Source organism: Cynocephalus volans, chromosome 5 (genome assembly GCF_027409185.1).
Source record: "Cynocephalus volans isolate mCynVol1 chromosome 5, mCynVol1.pri, whole genome shotgun sequence".
Classification (NCBI taxonomy): Eukaryota; Metazoa; Chordata; class Mammalia; order Dermoptera; family Cynocephalidae; genus Cynocephalus; species Cynocephalus volans.
Window position 1 is genome coordinate 26,702,458 of NC_084464.1, and position 18,995 is coordinate 26,721,452.

At 43.4% G+C, this 18,995-nt stretch overlaps 1 protein-coding gene across 4 annotated transcripts in view; it reads left to right on the plus strand.

Annotated features, from left to right (window-relative positions):
* SIRT5 (sirtuin 5) overlaps positions 1-18,995 on the plus strand; it is a 34,712-nt gene that overhangs the window by 14,787 nt on the left and 930 nt on the right. For 2 of the 4 annotated variants that reach the window (XM_063097071.1, XM_063097070.1), the window contains 7 exons: positions 494-643; positions 3,594-3,727; positions 4,749-4,974; positions 7,698-7,785; positions 8,661-8,714; positions 9,959-10,082; positions 12,767-12,882. In XM_063097071.1, the coding sequence (XP_062953141.1) occupies positions 529-643; positions 3,594-3,727; positions 4,749-4,974; positions 7,698-7,785; positions 8,661-8,714; positions 9,959-10,082; positions 12,767-12,882 (857 nt within the window). In that variant the 5' untranslated portion in view covers positions 494-528. Of the gene's footprint in view, positions 1-493; positions 644-3,593; positions 3,728-4,748; positions 4,975-7,697; positions 7,786-8,660; positions 8,715-9,958; positions 10,083-10,541; positions 10,771-12,766; positions 12,883-18,995 lie in introns of those variants that run through there. The other 2 variants (XM_063097072.1, XM_063097073.1) reach the window with 2 other exon arrangements.

Genomic DNA, 18,995 nt, shown 5'->3' on the forward strand with positions numbered 1-18,995 from the left:
CCTAGTTTACGTCTAAATTCGAAATTACATACTCGTAGAAACTGTGCTTTGACCATAAGTTGAGAGATGGGTGGTTTTTTTACCTTTATAAAAGCAGCAGTTTTCCAAATGAATTTTAACATCTAACCCCTTCCCAAGCCTCTAAGGCAGTGGTCCTCAAATTTGAGGAGTCATAAGAATCACCTGGAAATAGATTATAGGCTTTACCTCCAGAGTTTCTGATTCAGTGGGTCTGGGGTGGAGCCTGAGACTGTATTCCTAAGATCTCAGGTGAGTTGCTGCTGCTGGTCTGGGGAACACACTTTTGAGAACCACCATTCTAAGGCAGCTCTGCACATCCTAGGAGGGTTTGAGAACCCAAATGGCAAGTAGCTCGTAGCTCGTTATGTTACTAAAGATTTTTGTTAAGGGCATTCTTACACACACACACACACACACACACACACACAATTTTTTCCTGATTATTTCTATCTGTTTTGCAATTTTTCTCAAGCTCACCTCAAGAATTAGTACTGCAAAGAAAATCTGATGCGGCCTCTCCAGACTGTCCCAAGCAGATTAATTTCCCAGCTGTATTGTCCCCGGAAGCCTCCGGCCTCGGTGCAAACCAAGATTTGCCTGACAATGGCTCGTCCAAGTTCAAGTAAGTCATCCTTAGTCTGCCATCGCCTCTTTTCCAGCAGAATGAACATTCCTTACATGTCGAGGGGAATGTCTGTGTTGAAGCAGGTGCTGGGGAAGGTTTTGGAGAAAGTCAGTCTGTCCTCTTCTCTTTTAGGCAAGTCCCCTCTAGGCAGGGTCAGAGCTTAGCTCTTAATAATCAGATTCATTTAGGGCATTTTGTTGCTTCTCCGAGAATACTTGCATTTAAGCTTTTCACACATGATTTGTGTTTTAAACCGCTCACCTCTCTGTGGGGGAGGAGAGCTGGTAATTGTCCTGTAGGGCAATATGGGGTTAAATTTTCTACTGGACAGGAATGATTTGTATCTTTGCCCGACAGAAATCTACAAGCTAACATATCTGGGCCCTTAGTCTGTAGTGAGTATAGAGCCTAACAAAATTTTTTAATTAAATGATCCTTAGGAAGGCCTGTTAGATAGTGCTTCAATGTTGGACTGAAAGTCTGAGCTGAACTTCTTGCCTTGTTTTCAACTTTGGGATAACTTTTCCTAATACTGTGAGTCTGCTCAGGCATATTAATTCCTTCCATTTTGCCCAACCTCAGGAACGGAAAAGAACCAAAAGAACCCACTTCCACTTATCTGCCCAGCCTCTTGGTGTTCACAGCTGGGCAGAGCAGGCCGCTAGAGTCCGTGGTGGGATCCAGAAGTGTTTGTCTGACCTTGGCTAAAAGTGGGCCATCATGTTGGGAACTGCAAAACACGCTGGCGTGTTTCCCTTTAGCAGTTGGGAAATGTCTTTTTTTTTTTTGGTAAGATTTCATGCTATATTAACATTATTATATTTTTCATACTGTTTTTCAAGAAACAAACCTATGTGGGCTTTTTATTTGTTTCTAGAAATTGCTTAAAGTGGTACCCTACTAGAAGTCACTTACCTAGGAATATATTTGTCAGTAGGATGATAGTTTCCATTTGGGGTAGAAAAGACCTTTAGGTCTGGGGAAAGTTTTAGGAGTGAACTTTGAAGTTCTTAGGGATATTTGTAGAGATTGAACCCAGGATTCCTACAAACAGTTCCTAGAAAAGTACTTGTACATTTTCTTACTGAGCACCTTGTTCTTCCAGGAGATTAGATCAGATTAGAAAGTCTAATCCACCCAGATTGGGTTTCTTTTTCTGAATTCTTCCTGCCTAGTAAGGTTTAGTCTCCATGTGGGCTTCATTTTTCACACCAGCCTGTCTCTGGAGGGGATGTGAGTGTAGGTGGAGCTTTAGTGTGACTGGCAGCGTAGTTGGGTTGGTTATACCCAAATAGAGCAGCGCTTCTGAACCATCTGAATTTCTTTAAAGCCTTATGCTGCAGGAATGTGGTCCTGGAGAGCTCCAGGAATGTAGCCCAAGAGGGAGCCAACCTCTCTGCTTCTTTGTTCTGAGAGTCCACCATTACTCTTCGTTCATTTGTACCAGTCATCCACTGTAGGGCAGAGGGGTAGGGACGGGGAGGAGGGGTCGAGCCTTTGCTGGGATTCCCTATCCTGGGCCAGGCATAGTCTATGACTCTGGCCTCAGGAGGCTGAGGAAGTCCCATCCCTGCCTAGAGGGAGCCATCTCTGCCTTACCAGCTTTGGTACAAAATGAGTCATGTTCACTTTGATAGTCAAGTTAACCGTCTAAGCCCCCATCACACCATCCTTCTTTCTTGCCTCCTTACCACCTGTCCCCCTCATTCAGTCCACGGGTTAACCTTGGTTGCCATTATGTCATGGGGGAGGACAGGAAGCCTGCTCAGTCAGCTGAAGCATTCAGTTCCACCCTGGCTGAAATCCCCAGTGCTGTAACACAGGTGATGCTGGTCCCACACTTGCTTCTCCGGGGGGAGAGCAGAGGAAGGAGTCTCTCTTCTCTTGGTAGCTTATGCTCGGCTCTATGTCCGCAGGGCCACTGCACTTACCTACTCTGGGGAAGTGCATGGGGAAAAAGGGAGTTGGCCTCAGCCACATGCTGTGCCCTGGCATGTGTCCCTTCTCCAGTCTCTGCCGCCCAAGAGAAACAAAGGGGGGGACCTGCTCCCCCATCGTCAGGTCCAAGTTGGGTTCCTGATCCTTGTCCTGGGATAAGGACATTTGTTTCAGGGAAAAACCCCACCTGTGACCCATGGAAGGTGCCTGGCTGGAGCCTGGGGTGCAGTGAGCCTCGCTCACCACAGCCGCTGCCCCTCGGTCTGAGGTCAGGCGGAGGGACCACATGGGGGTGCAGGACAGGAGGGCGAGCCAGAGTCTGCGGCTGCAATGCCCTGCTGTCGTTACTCCCTGCATTCCCTTCCCTTCTGCCACCCCAAGTCTCTGGCAATGTCTTGCTGAAAAGTTTGACTCTTGAGCTGAAAAGAAGGTCACGTGTCCACATTTGGGGCAGAGCGTTTGCTCACAGGGGAGGAGCCCTTGTCCTCGCCCTTGGTCCTGTGCTGAGGGAAGCTGGAATTAGTGAGATCCCCGAAGGGAAGGCGAATTTGGGAAGTTATTTGGGGATTTAGAGTCCAGTGGACCTCAGCTTAGCCTTCACACAAACACACAGCTTGTTTTTGCTTTTATGAAGGAAGATAGATTCCTATCCATTGGCCTTTTAAAAATCTTCTTAACAGCCTACTCTAAGGAAGACACTATTGTACACGCCAAACAGTCAAGGAGGTGGGATAGAAGAGGGTAAGTAATTTGTGTAAGACCAAATAGTCGATGGGAGGCAGAGCAGAGACTCAGAGCCAGGTGCCCAAAGCCCCTGCTTCTGTAAGGTACTGTACAGTCACAGGCCAGATGCATGAAATGTTGTCTTCATGGTACAGAAATGACTTTTATTTGAATATCATAAAGTATAATTTCATGCAAGGTCAAGTTTCAAAATATAAACAATTGATATGGAGTATACATATCTAAGTGGTACAATCAATTGATAAAGATTTTATTCTCTGTTTAGATATGACAGATTTTCGGAATATTTTTGCAAAATCCAAGCATATAGTCATCATTTCAGGAGCTGGTGTTAGTGCAGAAAGTGGGGTGCCGACTTTCAGAGGAGCTGGAGGCTATTGGAGAAAATGGCAAGCTCAGGTTAGTAATGTTTCTAGAACATTGAAAAGTTTTTCTGAAAGAAGTCAAACTCCAAGAGTTTGACTCTGAACATATACTGATGCCTGAAACCCGGAGGGAAAGTTTCAAAGTTAACTATCACCCTATTGTCCTGTTGATTTTGGCATCAACCCAAAATCCCTATGGTTAAGGTTTAAAATTTAAGCATAGCAGCCACTTTTCCTTACTTTCTGGATCAGTATAGATTGCATTTATTCAAATAACAAATAGAATAAAATGTACACTTGTACCTTGTGTGTACAATTGGGTGAGTTTTGACAGGTGTACACACCTGCATAACACCAGCACCTCTGCAATCAAGATGTGGGACATTTTAGACATGGCTAAAAGTTCCCTTGTGCCCTTTCCTGTCAGCTTCCAGCCCCAGACAGCCACCACTCTGCTCTTCCACCATAGATGAGAGGAACCATAGCTGAAAATATATGTATTTTGTATATTTTGTTAATACGATATATATACTTTTTAAATATGTGTAGTTGAGTGTATGTATATGTGTAGTTATATGTATGTGTGTATATAGTTATAGTTATAAAAACTGAGTGTCTCAACTACAGCTATTATACCTCAGTTGGGCATTTTACATTTCGTGTTTTTCTTGGGTATATCTCAAAATGAGATTGACTTTATATATTTTGGGAATCCATGTAAGAGTAGATTCAACCCAAAATACCTTCCCGCATATTACTTCATGTTCTTAACTCACTTGAGGGGTAAATGGGGCAAGTTGTGTTATCCCTGCCTTATCATTGGGGAAGTTAGGCCTGGTTTCTCCAAGGTCCCAGGTTAGTTTCAGGATGGCGACATATAGCCCCTGCCAGTATGTGCTGCACCTCCTGCATCTACAGCAGACGGGCTCCAGCCTGCACCCCTCTTGCAGTGGGCCTCTGTCTCAGAAAGGAAGGGTCTGACGGTCGCCACAGGGATCAGCGCCCCGGCTACCTGTTTCCTTCCCTCACGCCTGCCTCCTCCATCCCTCCCCCAGGACCTGGCCACTCCTCAGGCCTTTGCCCGCAACCCATCCCGGGTGTGGGAGTTCTACCACTACCGGCGGGAGGTCATGCGGAGCAAGGAGCCCAACCGTGGGCACCTTGCCATTGCCGAATGTGAGGCCCGGCTGGGCGCACAGGGCCGACAGGTCGTGGTCATCACCCAGAACATTGACGAGCTGCACCGCAGGGCTGGCACCAAGAACCTTCTGGAAATCCACGGTGAGACTTCCAAACACATGTCCTGCCATTTCATCATGACCCCTGGCCCCTTCCCTTCTTCCCTCCCTGCTGGCCACCTGTCCCATCCCCCAGGATGCTGTGGCATTTCACTCAAGGACACGTCAGTGCCCTGTGGCACTTGATGGGTGGACCAACCTGCCCACTAGCATTTTCCTCTTGTTATTTCCTACATCCTGCTGCTCAGAACGTGGTCTGAAAACCAGCAGCATTGGCAGCCCCCGAGAGCTTGTTAGAAATGCAGAATCTCAGCTGCTACCTGGACCCACTGAGTCAGAGCCTGCGTTTTCCCAGGAGCCCCAGGTGTCGGGTTACACAGCTTGCTGGAGCAGCACTGGTCTGCACGGCCGCATGAGCCCCTCCTCAGGGGCTTCTGTGGAGGGTTGTTGTGCTGTGTGACAACTGCCCAGGTTGGCTGGAGGGAAGCCAGAGGCCTGGGCTATTGGACAAGTAGGGCTGTGGCAGGATTGGGCATGGGAAAGCCTTGGCATCCTGGGGGTGTCCATTCACTTTCCTTTTGTCCCCGGAAGGGAAGCTGTGCTGATGCTGCTCCCTGGAGCTTTAGGCAGCTGTCAGCTCAGTGCCTCTGTGACATCATGGGGTTTGTCTGGGGTCCCTCTGCCTTCGCTACTCTGTCCTGGATGACACCCTCCCTTTCTCTTCTGTCCTCTCACTCTGCTCCCCATGTTGCTGTCACCAAAAATCTTATCCATTCATCCACACAAGAGCATAATGGGCATACAAGGATTTCTCCCCAAAGGCATTTGCATTTAATGAGTACAAAACTTCAAACCCAAGGAATGCATTTCTGAACGTGGAGTTTCCAGAGGCAGTGCATGGGTGGGGATGTTCTGGGTTTTTTGCGTGTGTACAGTGAAGCTGCCTGTTTTTGCCTAAGCTTAAGGTCACCTTGATAAGAAAGTTGGGTGCTGTTCACTTAGATCCCTTCTCTTGTTTATGTCCAAGGAACAGTCAGCCACTTATTAACTGCATGTCATTTTGGCACCTACTTCTGCTGGGTCTGGGATGGGACTCCTCGTTTCTCTGCAGTTTCAGAATGTGGGCCATGTGTAAAATAGAGATGGTCCTCATTAGTATCGTGGTAAAAAAAAATAAAAAGGAGATGACCTCTATTTTACCGAGTTGTATTTTATTATCCCTTAGAATTGTTATTTTATACCATAGGACAGGCTTGATAAATCCTATTCAGACAGAGATCTTTAGAAATTATTTCATTCCTGTGCATACATAAAGTATGAGTGAAATAAATTGGTGGGGATATGTCTCACTGTCTGGCAGGAATTGATGAGATAGCGTTTCCTTAGAGAATGCTCCTCTCTTATCTCTGGGTTTCTCATCCAGGGTCCTCGTCCAAGCTGCAACACATGTTCTGCAAGTCCGATATTGATCTTACCTCTCTTGGTCTTACCCAAAGGTCTGAGTAGAAGGGTTGAGGACAACAACCAGGACTCATTGTCCTTCCTCAAATGGCCCTGAAGTGGTTTGTCAGCTGAAATATCCAGGGGTTGTGTTTGTCTGATCAGGCCACCAAGAGTAACAAACAATTCGGCACACTTTTCAGTAACCACGGTTGTCCTTCCACAAGTCTGTGCAAGCATGACAACTGTGTCACGTTGTCACCTGGCTGGTAATGATTGTAGGACACATCTGAATTTCAGAGATGTTAATGTGGTAAAAGATGTCGATAGTAGAACTGACAAAATCGGTGTGTTGGCTCATGAAACTGCAGAGCCCTGGGGTGGCACTGGTGTCACCAGCATCTCCCTTTCTTACCTTCCTGGCCCCTCTCCTTCTCTCAGCTTTGTTTACTCTTTGAGTTAAGCTCACTTCTCCCTCCGCACTTGACCTGCTGCCATGTGCCAGGAGGGGTAGCCCTTGGAGCCTCTAGGCTCACTCTAGTTTAGCTGTCTCCTCAGAAGATAATCCTCCAGAGGGCCTCGCTTGGCTCACGTCCCCACCCTTATGACCAAACACAACCACTGGAAGGACGGGCGCTGTGATTGGACCAGTTGGGGACATGTGGCTGAGCTTGTATTTGGGATGTGATTGACAGCTCCATCAGCTCAGCCTGGGATAGAGGAGAGATGGTTCCCCAAGAAGGAAGAGTGGACAAATGAAAGTGTATGTGTCACCTATGGTGATTAGAGAGGGCAGCACAGCCCTGGGTGCATGGTAACTATTTCAGAAATTGTGGCCATTGAGATTGCTTTAGCTCAATAGATAGTTGCTAGTTTTAACTGTTATTTTTTCATTAGTTGATTACTTACTTATTGAGCTGTTTTTGTATAAAAGATTCAAGCTTTATTAAATCAAAGTTTTGTAAACATATCCCAAGGCCATTGATCCTTATCAATCTTATACGTAGTAAGTCATGCCCTTAGCTTTGGTCAAGTTTAATCTACCTGTTGACCACTTCAGTCCCAGCTGAACATCACTCCAAGGTCATCTGAGAGCATGGTAGCCCTGTAGTTAGTTACTTCCCCTCCAGACGATCAAGTCCTTGAGGGTGTGTGCTCCTGGCTCTTTCAGAAGTACTTCATGCCTTTATGTTTCCCATGATACCTAGGGGAGGCCTATTTGCATAAATGAATGTATGAACACCAAATTATTTTGTACCCATTTAGACATGGAGATGATTGCTCTTGATTATACTAAATTCTGGACTCCCTTCATGTGTTTTTCAGGTAGCTTATTCAAAACTCGATGTACCTCTTGTGGAGTTGTGGCTGAGAATTACAAGAGTCCAATTTGTCCAGCTTTATCAGGAAAAGGGTAATTATTCTGCACTACAGAATAAGTATATGTTGTTTTCTCCTCTAAGTTGAACAGAAATGTGAGGAAATTGAACATTAATCAAAGATTCCCATGGATATTTAGGAGAAGGAAGATTAGACACAGTACAGCCACATGACAGAAGAAATATTTTGCTAACAATTTACAGTGTTAAGTGAAAACCATAAGATACCAAACTATGTGCAATATGATCCCAATTTTGTATTTAAATACTCCTCCCCATGTTTATATATCTATATATAGCTTAAAAGACCAGAAAAAAAATACAAAAAAATGTTTCCAGTGATTATCAGGACTGGAGGGTTATGGGTAACTTTTATTTCTTCTTTATGTCTTTCTGAATTCTCTAACATTTCTTTGATGAACATGTGCTATTATTTTAATAGAAAAAATTAAGAGTAGACTCAGAATACTGAGAAAATTTCTACTGGGCCATTTTAAAATAGTATAAATTATATAAGTCATATAATGGGTCTTAGTTCACGGGAAAATTTGTATGATCTTCCAATTCTAGTTTTCCACGAACTTTTTGAAGTGCCCTCATATGTTAATATAATGTCATTGCAGAAGATTTGAATGATGATGAAGTATAAAGGCAAATTACAAAGATCCCTCTTAGCACACCTGGCCACGCCAGCCCCTTCCCACACAGAAATTCCGTCTCTTGTGGTACAACCACTGGTAATTAATTGCTTGGGGTCCTTCATTCTAGTACCTTTCCAAGTTAGCATGTATTCATTAGGAGTTTTGTACCACATACTACCAGACAAATATACAAATTTACTGGATTATGTTATTCCTTGTTTTTGATTATACCAATGACATCCTTTCTTTTCTGATATTATTTACTTCAGTGCTCCAGAACCTGAAACACAAGATGCCAGAATCCCAGTCGAGAAACTTCCTCGGTGAGTAAAAAACTTTGATTTGTATGTGGTGTTCTAGATTACAAAAAAGGAAAATTAGGAATCAAAACCTAAATGATTATTTGGTGAGATGCCTCTTAAATGCACAAATGTAAAAACCAGCCTTGACTTATGAGGCCAAAGGCTAAAGGACAAAGGATGAACAAAGCAGGGTGAAGAGATCGTTTCTTTCTAATCTCTTTTTGCTTCATGTTATTGGTGGGATAATCTGAGGTCTGGAAAGTTTCTGAAGCTGTTATGTGACAGATGGTTATCCAGTGTCTATAGAGCAGAGACGGGCATCCTGTAACTAGTCCACAAATGTGGTAAATATTATTAATCCAGGGTTAGGGTCTAGGTGAAATTACAGGACCAAACAGAATTTTTGTAGATTAAAAAAAAAAACTAGAGAGATTTTCATATCGATTTTTCAAGACTATTCATTAAAACAACACTTCCAAAAGTGTTTCATGGAACACTAATTTCATGCAATGTTGATAGGCATTACTTGAAAAAAAAGATGTTATGTGCTCAAATAAATATGGAAACATTAGGTTAAACAAAGTTAAAATATATTTGCATGGATGCAAGACTTCTCAGGGCATTTAATCTGCTTAAATACATTGTTACTTTCTAAAAAGTGGTTATAATATGTTCATACTTCACTGGCTATTTAACCACAGAACCCTTTTTATTTTTTTTAATAAGGATTTTTATTGCTGAATTCTAAAGTTTTAATCTGAAAGAGTAGGGCATCATAGGGGATTCCTATGATATAAGAGATTAATAGGAGAAAAATGGTGTTTGGGGAGATGATTTTAGGTTACATAAGATAATGTAGAGCTGGGAGAGAGTGAAAGATGAGAGATTTTTGGTAATGGACACTGGAAAAGGTGGCCATAGACAGGGCCAGAAAGAAGTGAATCTGAAAGAAAATGGAAGGGGGTCATTGATGAAATTAGAGGACGGTTGGGGTGTTAGAGAACGTTGCGCTTAGCTGAAACAGTATGTCATTACATCAACTTTGTGTACATGGCCAAGATGAAAACTTAATAGGACAGTTTAGCTTAGTATATATCCTATCCAGTACAACTTTATATGGGCCAGGAGAGAGAGAAGGCATAGAGCATGAGAGGGATCAGAGGTGACCCATGTGGATGGCCTGGGTTTGGGGCAGCCCCTCCCTCCCTCTGATCCACCTGGGCAGACCTTCTGACAGGTCTGGGCTCAGGACCACATTCCTCCAGGTGTGAAGAGGCAGGATGCGAGGGCTTGCTGCGACCTCACGTTGTGTGGTTTGGAGAAAACCTGGATCCTGCCATTCTGGAGGAGGTTGACAGAGAGCTCACCCTCTGTGACTTATGTCTAGTGGTAGGTCACACCCTTCCTTATCCTTGGGATTTTTTAAAACATGGAAGACTGGGATGGATTTTGTTGTTGTTTTCTGCCTTCCTTCTTACCTTCCTCCCACCTTCCCTCCCTCCCTTCTCTCCTTCCTTCTCTTAAGAAATGTGTATTGAGAGGTCTTGTGGTATTCTACAGAAAAACTGAGAAACAGTGAATAAGAACCCATCCTAAAATATGAAGCTATGCAGGACCGCATCTTGGGCATCTCAAAGCCTGCCCCCTCTCCCAAAATGAAAAGAACATGTTATTGGTTCAGATTTTTTAAATAACTTAAAAATGATTTTTTAAAATAACATGCTCATTATTAAATTTAATTAAGAAGATACAAAAAAGCATAAAATTATAAAGAAGAAATTAGAAATCATTCATAATCTCACTATCCAGAAATAGGCACTGTTGACATTTTGGTATGTTTTCTCCTAGACCAGGGGGAGCAAACTGCAGCCTGTGGGCCACATCTGCCTGCACCCTGTTTTTGTAAATAAAGTTTTATTGGAACACAGCCATGCCCATTCTTCTGCACGCTGTCTGTGGCCGCTTTAACACTACTTGTGACAGTATCACCTGCAAAACATGAAAAATTTACTGTATGGCCCTTTTCAGAAAAAGTTTGCCCACCTCTGATCTAGACCTTTTCTTATTCAGATATACACATATTGATTAAAATTCAAAAATGAGTTCATGATTTATGTTCCATTTTGAAACTACTTCATTCATGGAGCAATTCTATGTCAGTGTATGTATCCAAATCTACATCATCTTTCAGTTGACTGCATGGTGTTCTATTATATGGCTATAAAATGATACATTTGGCTAATCCTCTTTGCTACACACTTGGCTATTTCATATTTTTTTATATTTTAAATAGCGCTCTGGTGAATATCCTCAGATGTAAACCTGAGCATTGAAAGGAAACACCCCGCCTGAGCGCAAAACAAGACACACCGGGAGACAGGGACGCAACCGAAGTGTAATTTCGGCCCGTTTTCCCGATTGCTCGCAAAAGTTATCTAAGTCCCGTAGAATGTCGGGGTTGAGGGACCCAAAGGGAGGCCACCTGTTTTGATTATATAAATTACAGCTGGGCCATTCTTGGGTGGAAAACCTAACAAGTTTGTTTGGCTTAATATCTGGAGTCAGACCCAAAGTGTGAAGATTAGTAAGGAGACACTTTAGAGGGGGGTCGGCGGGAGAGACGAGGCAGCCCCCTTGAGAATGGAGGTGGAAGTACCGGACCAAAGGGGCGGCCCCGCTTCGGTTGGGGTGCTGAGAGGTCTCAGACCACCGGAAGCCGTCGTCACCGGTTTCTGGCGGTTGAGGGACCCTGGAGGGTCGTCGAGCGTTGGGGCGCCCGGCGCGGGACTCGCGAATGCCGGTTGGCAGAAACGCAAACCCCATGGCGAGCGACAGGGAGTGGGAACGGGAACCTCCGCTCGGCCGAGTCCCGGAGACAGAGAGAGACGGGAAACCCGACGGGAGACTCACCGACTAGGAGGCCATGGTGGATGTGCTGGCGGCCATCGATCGGGAAAAGGGGCCGGGCTGCGTATCGTCACAGGTGGAGGCTTGGGGCCATCGGTGGAGAGACGGATGGGGCCCCGCGGTGGTGGGGAAGCCCAGGCCGAGTCCCGGCACCGATGAAAGGGACGGCCCGGAGTCGCCGAGAGACAGCTAGCGGCCAGCATGTACTGGCGGCCTCAGACGCGTGCAGAGCGCGCGAGCGCCTCCGATAGCCTAATCGGTGGAGCGGCCTCACTGTCATTGGACTAGGGGACCAGGCGACAGTGTAAGCTGAGCTGGGACTTTCCTACAGGTGGGAAAAGTCGCGCGCATGTGCGGGAAGGTGACGTGGCGGTGAGGGAGAAGGGGGCGGGGTTCTTTTGTGGCTCTCGGCAAATGTGAAACTTCCCGCAGCCATTTGGGGCGTTCTGTCCACCTGCCGCCATTGTAGACTGACGTCGGTCATAACCTAATCGGCTAACAAGCCTGCTCTTCAGATTATTTCCTTAGGGCACGTTTCCTAGAAGTGGAATGAACTGCAGAAGGTGTACGCATATTTCAAAATATCCTTAACACGTGTTTAAAAGCGAGGTCCTTTCTTGTGGGTGCGTATTCGCTCAGCCAGGGTTTCGTGATTACATCCCGCGTCCAGGATGACATCGGTATTCGTGGTGGATTATTAAGAGAGAAAAGCTGGTTTACAAAACACGTCTGGTCTTTCCATTCCTGTAAAGAATGTGTTTATAAATATATATTTATAAGAAAAAGTCTGAAAAGATACACATCAAAATGTTAACAGCGGTTATCTTGGGGTCGTGGGATGATGGATGACACGCGTGTTTTTTATTTGTATTTTTTAACTTAAAGGACACGGATCATTTGTTGGTTGGGTATTTTTTTGCTGCTCCCTCTGTCTGTGTCACTCACCTTTTCGTGTCACACGTTCTTCCCAAATCCCAGTGACCGGCCAGAGGTCGCCTCCTAACTTGCCACTTGTCCCTTGGACACTCTTCATTTTGTCCCACTTGCTTGAGCTTTCCTCACATCCGCAGCCACAGACCTGCCTGGGTTTGTCACAGTTTTCTGAAAAAGTGTTTCTTCTTCCCATGGTGTGGTCATTTGTCCATTTCCATGTGTTTGCTTTACAGGTGGGAACTTCCTCTGTGGTTTACCCAGCCGCCATGTTTGCCCCCCAGGTGGCTGCCAGGGGGGTGCCGGTGGCCGAATTTAACATGGAGACCACCCCAGCCACGAACAGATTCAGGTACAGGATGACCAAGGTGGGAGATGGGAGGTATAGGACAGGTTTGGTCATGGTCATCTAAACAGATTTTACCTGTTGTAGTAATATCTAGAAATAGACTCAGAGTTTGTGTTTCCTTGTTTGGTCTGTAACTGCTTTTATGGAAGAAAGAGGTGCAATTAACTATGGACTAAGATGGCTGTGTCTTTTTACCTGGGGCTCGCCATAGGGCTTTGGTTTTGTCACATTTTGGAGGCCCTTTTTTGATCCTTTATTTATTTTTTAAAATTTAGTTATTTATTTATTTTGGTGCTGGCCCATACAGAATCCAAAACCTTGACCTTGGTGTCATAAGGCCATGCTCTAACCAACTGAGCTAATGGCCAGGCCTCCTGTTTTGATCCTTAGACTTTGCTTTTCATGTGTATTTTTTCTTTTGGTGGCTGGTCAGTACAGGGATCCAAACTCTTGACCTTGGTGTTATCAGCACCACTCTCTAACCAACTGAGCTAACCCCTTCATGTGTGTTTTTAGACTAGATTTAGTAATGGCCTTTAGATGTAGGTTACAGAGTGCTCAGAGAGCCTGGGCAATGCCCGTATAGTACTGTATCACCCACTATTCTCATTGGGAGGCCATCTAGGAAAATCCCTCTTTGTCTAATTGCCAAGATTACTTGTATTCGTGGCCATATTATGACACCAATCCTGGTTCCCAAGTTTGTGTGCAAAAAGTGTAGATCATCACAGTGTGCGTTTTTAGTCTCATTCCAGGTTCCATTTTATGTCTTCCCCCTTATTTTGCTTTTTTCTCACCCCGTTATTTGCCTTCACTTTTAATTCTTCTCACTCTGCTTAATTCCTTTCTAGAGTAAAGTAGAATATAAATAAGTAATAAAAAATATAAATAAATAAAACTTCACTGAAACTCTTGCCATTACTTTAATCAGTGGTTTTCCACCATGGCTGATGCATATGTAAAAAATACTGATGCCTCGGTGCCACCTCATGAGATTCTGATGGAACTGATCTGAGGTGTGGCTTGGGCGTCATGATTTTTATAAGTTTTGTAGGTGACTCCAGTGTGCAGCCAGGATGAGAACCACTGCCCTGAGTCATCACTAGGATAAAAAATGTGTCATACACACTTAAATAGCATCCTCTTCAGGTGAGTTAACCAGCTTTGGTCCTAGTCTTTTCCATGTGTCTCTTTAATCAGCTACAGCCTGTGTTCTTGGTTCACAGTTATTTGTGTGTGTGAGTGGTAGGAAGGAAGACATGCTTTTAAAAAACTTGCCACCTATGCAAAACTTATACTCTGAAAACCACAGAATACTGTTGAAAGAAATAAAGACCTAAATAAATGGAAATATATCTCATATTCAGGGGGTGGGCAACAAAATATTACTAAGATGGCAATACTCCCAAATTAATCTAAAGGTTCAACTTGGTCCCTGTCAAAGTCACAGCTGGCTTTTTGCCAAAATAGACAAGGGTGATTCTAAAATTCATATGAAAATGCAAGGTGTTCTCATATGTGGAAGCTAAAAACAAGTTGATCACATGGAAGCAGAGAGTAGAACAGTGGCTGCTAGAGGCTGGGACGGGTAGGCCATATGTTTATGTATTGTCCATGGCTGTTTTTATACTATGCCAGCAGAATTGAATAATTGCAACAGAGACTGTCCAGTCTGCAAAGCTTACTAGGTGGCCCTTTACCGAAAAAGTTTGCCAACCCCTGCTCTAGGTTAATGAGAAAAAAGAAAATTGGAATAATATTCCTTGCTACTTTTAACTTGATTTTCGTTTACCTATTTAGGTGTTTAGAATGCTGTCTATATTTTAAACTTGGATCTCACAAGACTCCTTAGGCCTTGCCCTAGTTGTTCAGATTCCTTGCCCTGGATCTAATTTAGAGACAAAGTCATAGAATTCGCCTCCCATGGAAATGTATTAATATTTTCAAGGTGTCGATTAGTTCCAGTTTTGGTTTCGTCGTTTTCCCCTTCCCAGATGGTTGTCTTGGATGATTTCTGATAAACCATTGCTATCACAGTAAACCCTAAGTATTTTCCGATTTAAACCTCAGTGTTTTGACTGTTACTCAACCCCAAGGGTCCTTGGCATGTAGGGATTTGTACATCTGCTGGGTGGGGCAGAAATGGTATTCGTGTTCACCATGAACTGGTGTGCAGGGCCCTCCTAGCCCTGAAGTGACTATGTGATGCTCTGTTGGTTTTTTAATTTCTCTGAACTTTGAAAATTAGTTTAAGTCCACTATGAACCAGATGCTGCTCTAGGTGCTTAGCATAGGCTTTGTCAGTAAACAAAACAAAAATGTGCCACAGGAGATTACATTCTAGTGGTGGAGGCAGACAGTAAGCAGTAAAGGTAATGTGCAAATTCTGTAGCACAAGAAAAGGTGGAAAGGTTATGGGGAAAAGCACAGGTGGAATTGGGGTGGGGGCAGCCTGCAGAATTTGATTGGGTCCTTAGGGCAAGCCTCATTGAGAAGAGATTTGAGCAAAATCTTGAAGGGGTGAAGACGTTAGCTAAAGAGATTATCCGGGACAAGAGTTTTCCCCGACACTGGGACCACCTGGAGCAAAGGCCGGAAGGGGGCCGCACACCTGGGAGGTTTGAAGAACAGCAGGGAGGTCAGCTTGGCTGGAGTGGAATGAGAGAGGGGTTCCAGGAGAGGCAGTTACTCAGGTAATGAAGTAACACGTTTTTGTGGGGAAAACGTGCCCTAAGAAGCTCACTGCTGGAGGAGTTTAGAGGTCTAAGGAGTTCTTAGCTAAAAAGTAGTTTGATAGATTGCTTTCGTTACATATTTATCAAGATTATGAAGAGGTCACTTTTAAGTTACAGGTGTCCACACTTGATAGGGAAATTGAATGTCGCACCTGACTGTGCCATCAAGGGAGCGGGTAGAGCCTTCTTAGTCCACCCAGTTGGGCCCCAGTTGGTCTGTTAATCAAAAAAACCATTTAAGGGCCGGCCCGTGGCTCATTTGGAAGCGTGGGTGCTGATAACACCAAGGCCACCACAGGTTCGGATCCCTATATAGGGATGGCCGGTTCGCTCACTTGGGAGAGCGTGGTGCTGACAACATTAAGTCAAGGGTTAAGATCCTCTTACTGGTCATTTAAAAAAAAAAAAAAAAAAAAGAGCCATTTAAAGCGAGACTAATAAAAAAGGGACATATATGCCTTAAAAATTTTATTTTAATTTAAAGCATGAATGTACATTCTTTGCTTTTTTTTGCTATAGAGCTAAAGGCCTTTTGTTTGATTAGGGATCTGCTTATTGGAGCCCACCTTTTTCAGAGCTTATCTATGATCGTCCTGGGGTTCCCCAGACTTTCCCGAAGATGAGAATTACCCCCAGCCGTTATTTTATACAAAACAGACAACCAAGAAGATTAGATCCCAAGGCCCTACCTAGACTTCCTGAATCAGAATTTCCAGGAGGAGATGCCTATCTATTTGTACCTTTAACAAATGGCCCCGGTGATTCTTATCAGGAAATCTTGGCAAACACTAGATTACAACTTCTGATTTTTGATATTTGTGTGTGTTAGTTTTTTTTAAGGGGAGTAAGAACTTACACAAAGAAACTTGTGAAGCAATCTTCCTTCCTAGTCTTTTACACGTACACCTAATTTAACAAAATTACATTGTGACTCACTGTGTCTTTCCAAAGCATTCAACTAGCTTACCTAGAAATAACTCTGTTTTACCAGCTATATTTTTGCAGTTTATTACATAATTTTTAATTAAATTAGATGATTGCATTAGCCAATAATAGTGGCATAAACAGATTTGGAACTGACATAGTATCTTGGTTATCCAACAGCCGGGGGGGGGGGGGGGTCGGGCAAAGTGCACAGGCGTGCTAAAAAAGGGTCTTCAAACATCGTTCATGTACCGTTTTCACATTCTAAAGTTGACGTTTACATATTTTATCAAAAATAGTTGAAAAATATGTGATTCCAAGTATATTACAAATACTGACATTTAGAAATAAAACTTGTAAAAATGGTTTTAAATGTATCCACTCAAATCTGAATGCCATAACTATCTGGGGCACACCATCATCCATTTACAAAGTGAGAATACAAGTGCTTCCTTAACGGCTGGAACCTTCACAGTTTTTCTTTTTCTCTTTGAACTTGTATTTCCATCCTACCTTTACTAATGGAATGTTTGTATGTATTTTTTTATTTCTTTGTGCTCATATATTTTTATGCTTAAATCTTTTATTGGCTTCTTCAACAAAATACCATAGGAATCATTTACTTTTTTTCAATTTCCTTAACATTTTTAATAATGTTCTACCCAAAAGTTCTTCTAGATTGAGTCATCACTGCAGTAATTTGTAGTACAGTTGTTGAAACAATAAATAAGTTACAACTGATAACTCCAAAAAAGTAAAATTGCATCAGAAATGCATCTCTTAATAGATGAATGGGACATAAACTTTTTGAATTAGTCCACGTATCCATGGCTAAGTGTCACGTATTATTAGAAGGAGACAGAGTTCCTGTTGTTCTAGCCCAATCCACCCATAATCGCAAGTAAACCAGTAGTCTGTCAAAATCAGGTTTATTGACTCGGTGCAAAGAGGGAGACGGCACCCCAGTGGAACTGTGGGGTGTGCCCCCAAACGAAGGAAAAAGTAGTTATTATAGGATTTGGGGGCAGGTGGGAGTTTAAGTGTAATTCAAGTGAAGCAGTTTTTGATAGATTCAAAGCATCTAGCAGGGCTGTGTGTAAAGGGGCCAACATTGAGTCTGACTGGCAAAGTGGAGCATTTCCTTAGAAACTACAGTAAAGATAGATGTTGTAGAGTGTTGTGTCCAGAACCCCTTACCTCAAGCTGTTACGTTGCACCTGGGTTGGAAATCCAGCTGCTTCTTGGAGTCAAAGCGACTTAGATCTTTGAGGCATGAGGGGATAGTAATATTCTATCGGCTCCTTTACAGCTATAATTTCAAACTGCAAAGTTTCTGATAGTTTCTGATTTTAGAGAACAAAATTCCTCAGTGAGTGAAAAAGCAGTAGTTACTCAAAAAAGGGAGTTGTTATGACACTTTGCAGCTTATCCTGGGGAAAAAAATATCATTTCTTATTAACTTTCAGCCGGCTTTGTCTGTGTCTTTTATTCTAGTCTGAGGAGTTGCCGGGCAGATATTTACTGGCTAAGCTAAATTTTACTTTTTCCATGTCAATTGTAATTCTTAGTTTTTGCTTTTTATAGAACGAGAAGCCTAGGCCCCATAAACTCCAGGCAGGAAAGGAATTTTGTTAGGGTGCCACTCAGATTTTGGACCGCCTGCCAAGTTATATGCCAAAATACATAGGGTAACTTTGTATCATATTTAGCGACCTGTTCATTGATAATTCTATCAGACCCTCTTGCAACTTTATTGAAAGCAGGACTAGAACAGCCCTGCTTGCAGAAGGATGCTGTTTGTTTTTCAGATCTACACTAGTACTCAAACGTTCCTTTATGTGGCACCCCGTACATTCTCACACTTGTTTGGGGTGAGCAAGGAGACAGCTTGTTTTTTGTAAAGTGGAAGAAGGGTGAATGTGGAAAGGGGCACTTGAACTTCTGTGGAAGTTGAGGATGTGGGAATTCTCTAAAAGCCTGCCTGTGATTCTTGGATAACCACCATGCTGGTGAGGAGCTTTCTAGCAGCCAATGTTCAGCTTACTGCAGGTGGCAGAAGGATTGGAGATGCTACTTGGTCAGGGATTTCCATTAAATGGCACTCTGTTGAGAGAACAGGGTCTTTGCGGGCTAAGGCATTCGCGATTTGTATTGTGTCAAGAATAAATAATGTGAATGATGAATTATATTCAGGAAGTGCCTTTTCCATTTTGAATTATGCTCAACTGATTTTCTTATTAATAATGCACTAGAAAATCCTGTTTTTGTTTCTTATTCATAGTTATTTATTTATTTGCCTATCCTAAGTGGTTTTACTTGAAGGAAACAAAAATCATTGATTTCTCTTTTCTCCCTCCTTTTTCCTTTTTCTTCTTTTTCTGCTTTCTAATTACAAGTCAGACTAGTCATAAAGTCCAATGGGTGGTTTGAGAGGCTTGTCTGGGTGGTGCATGAGGT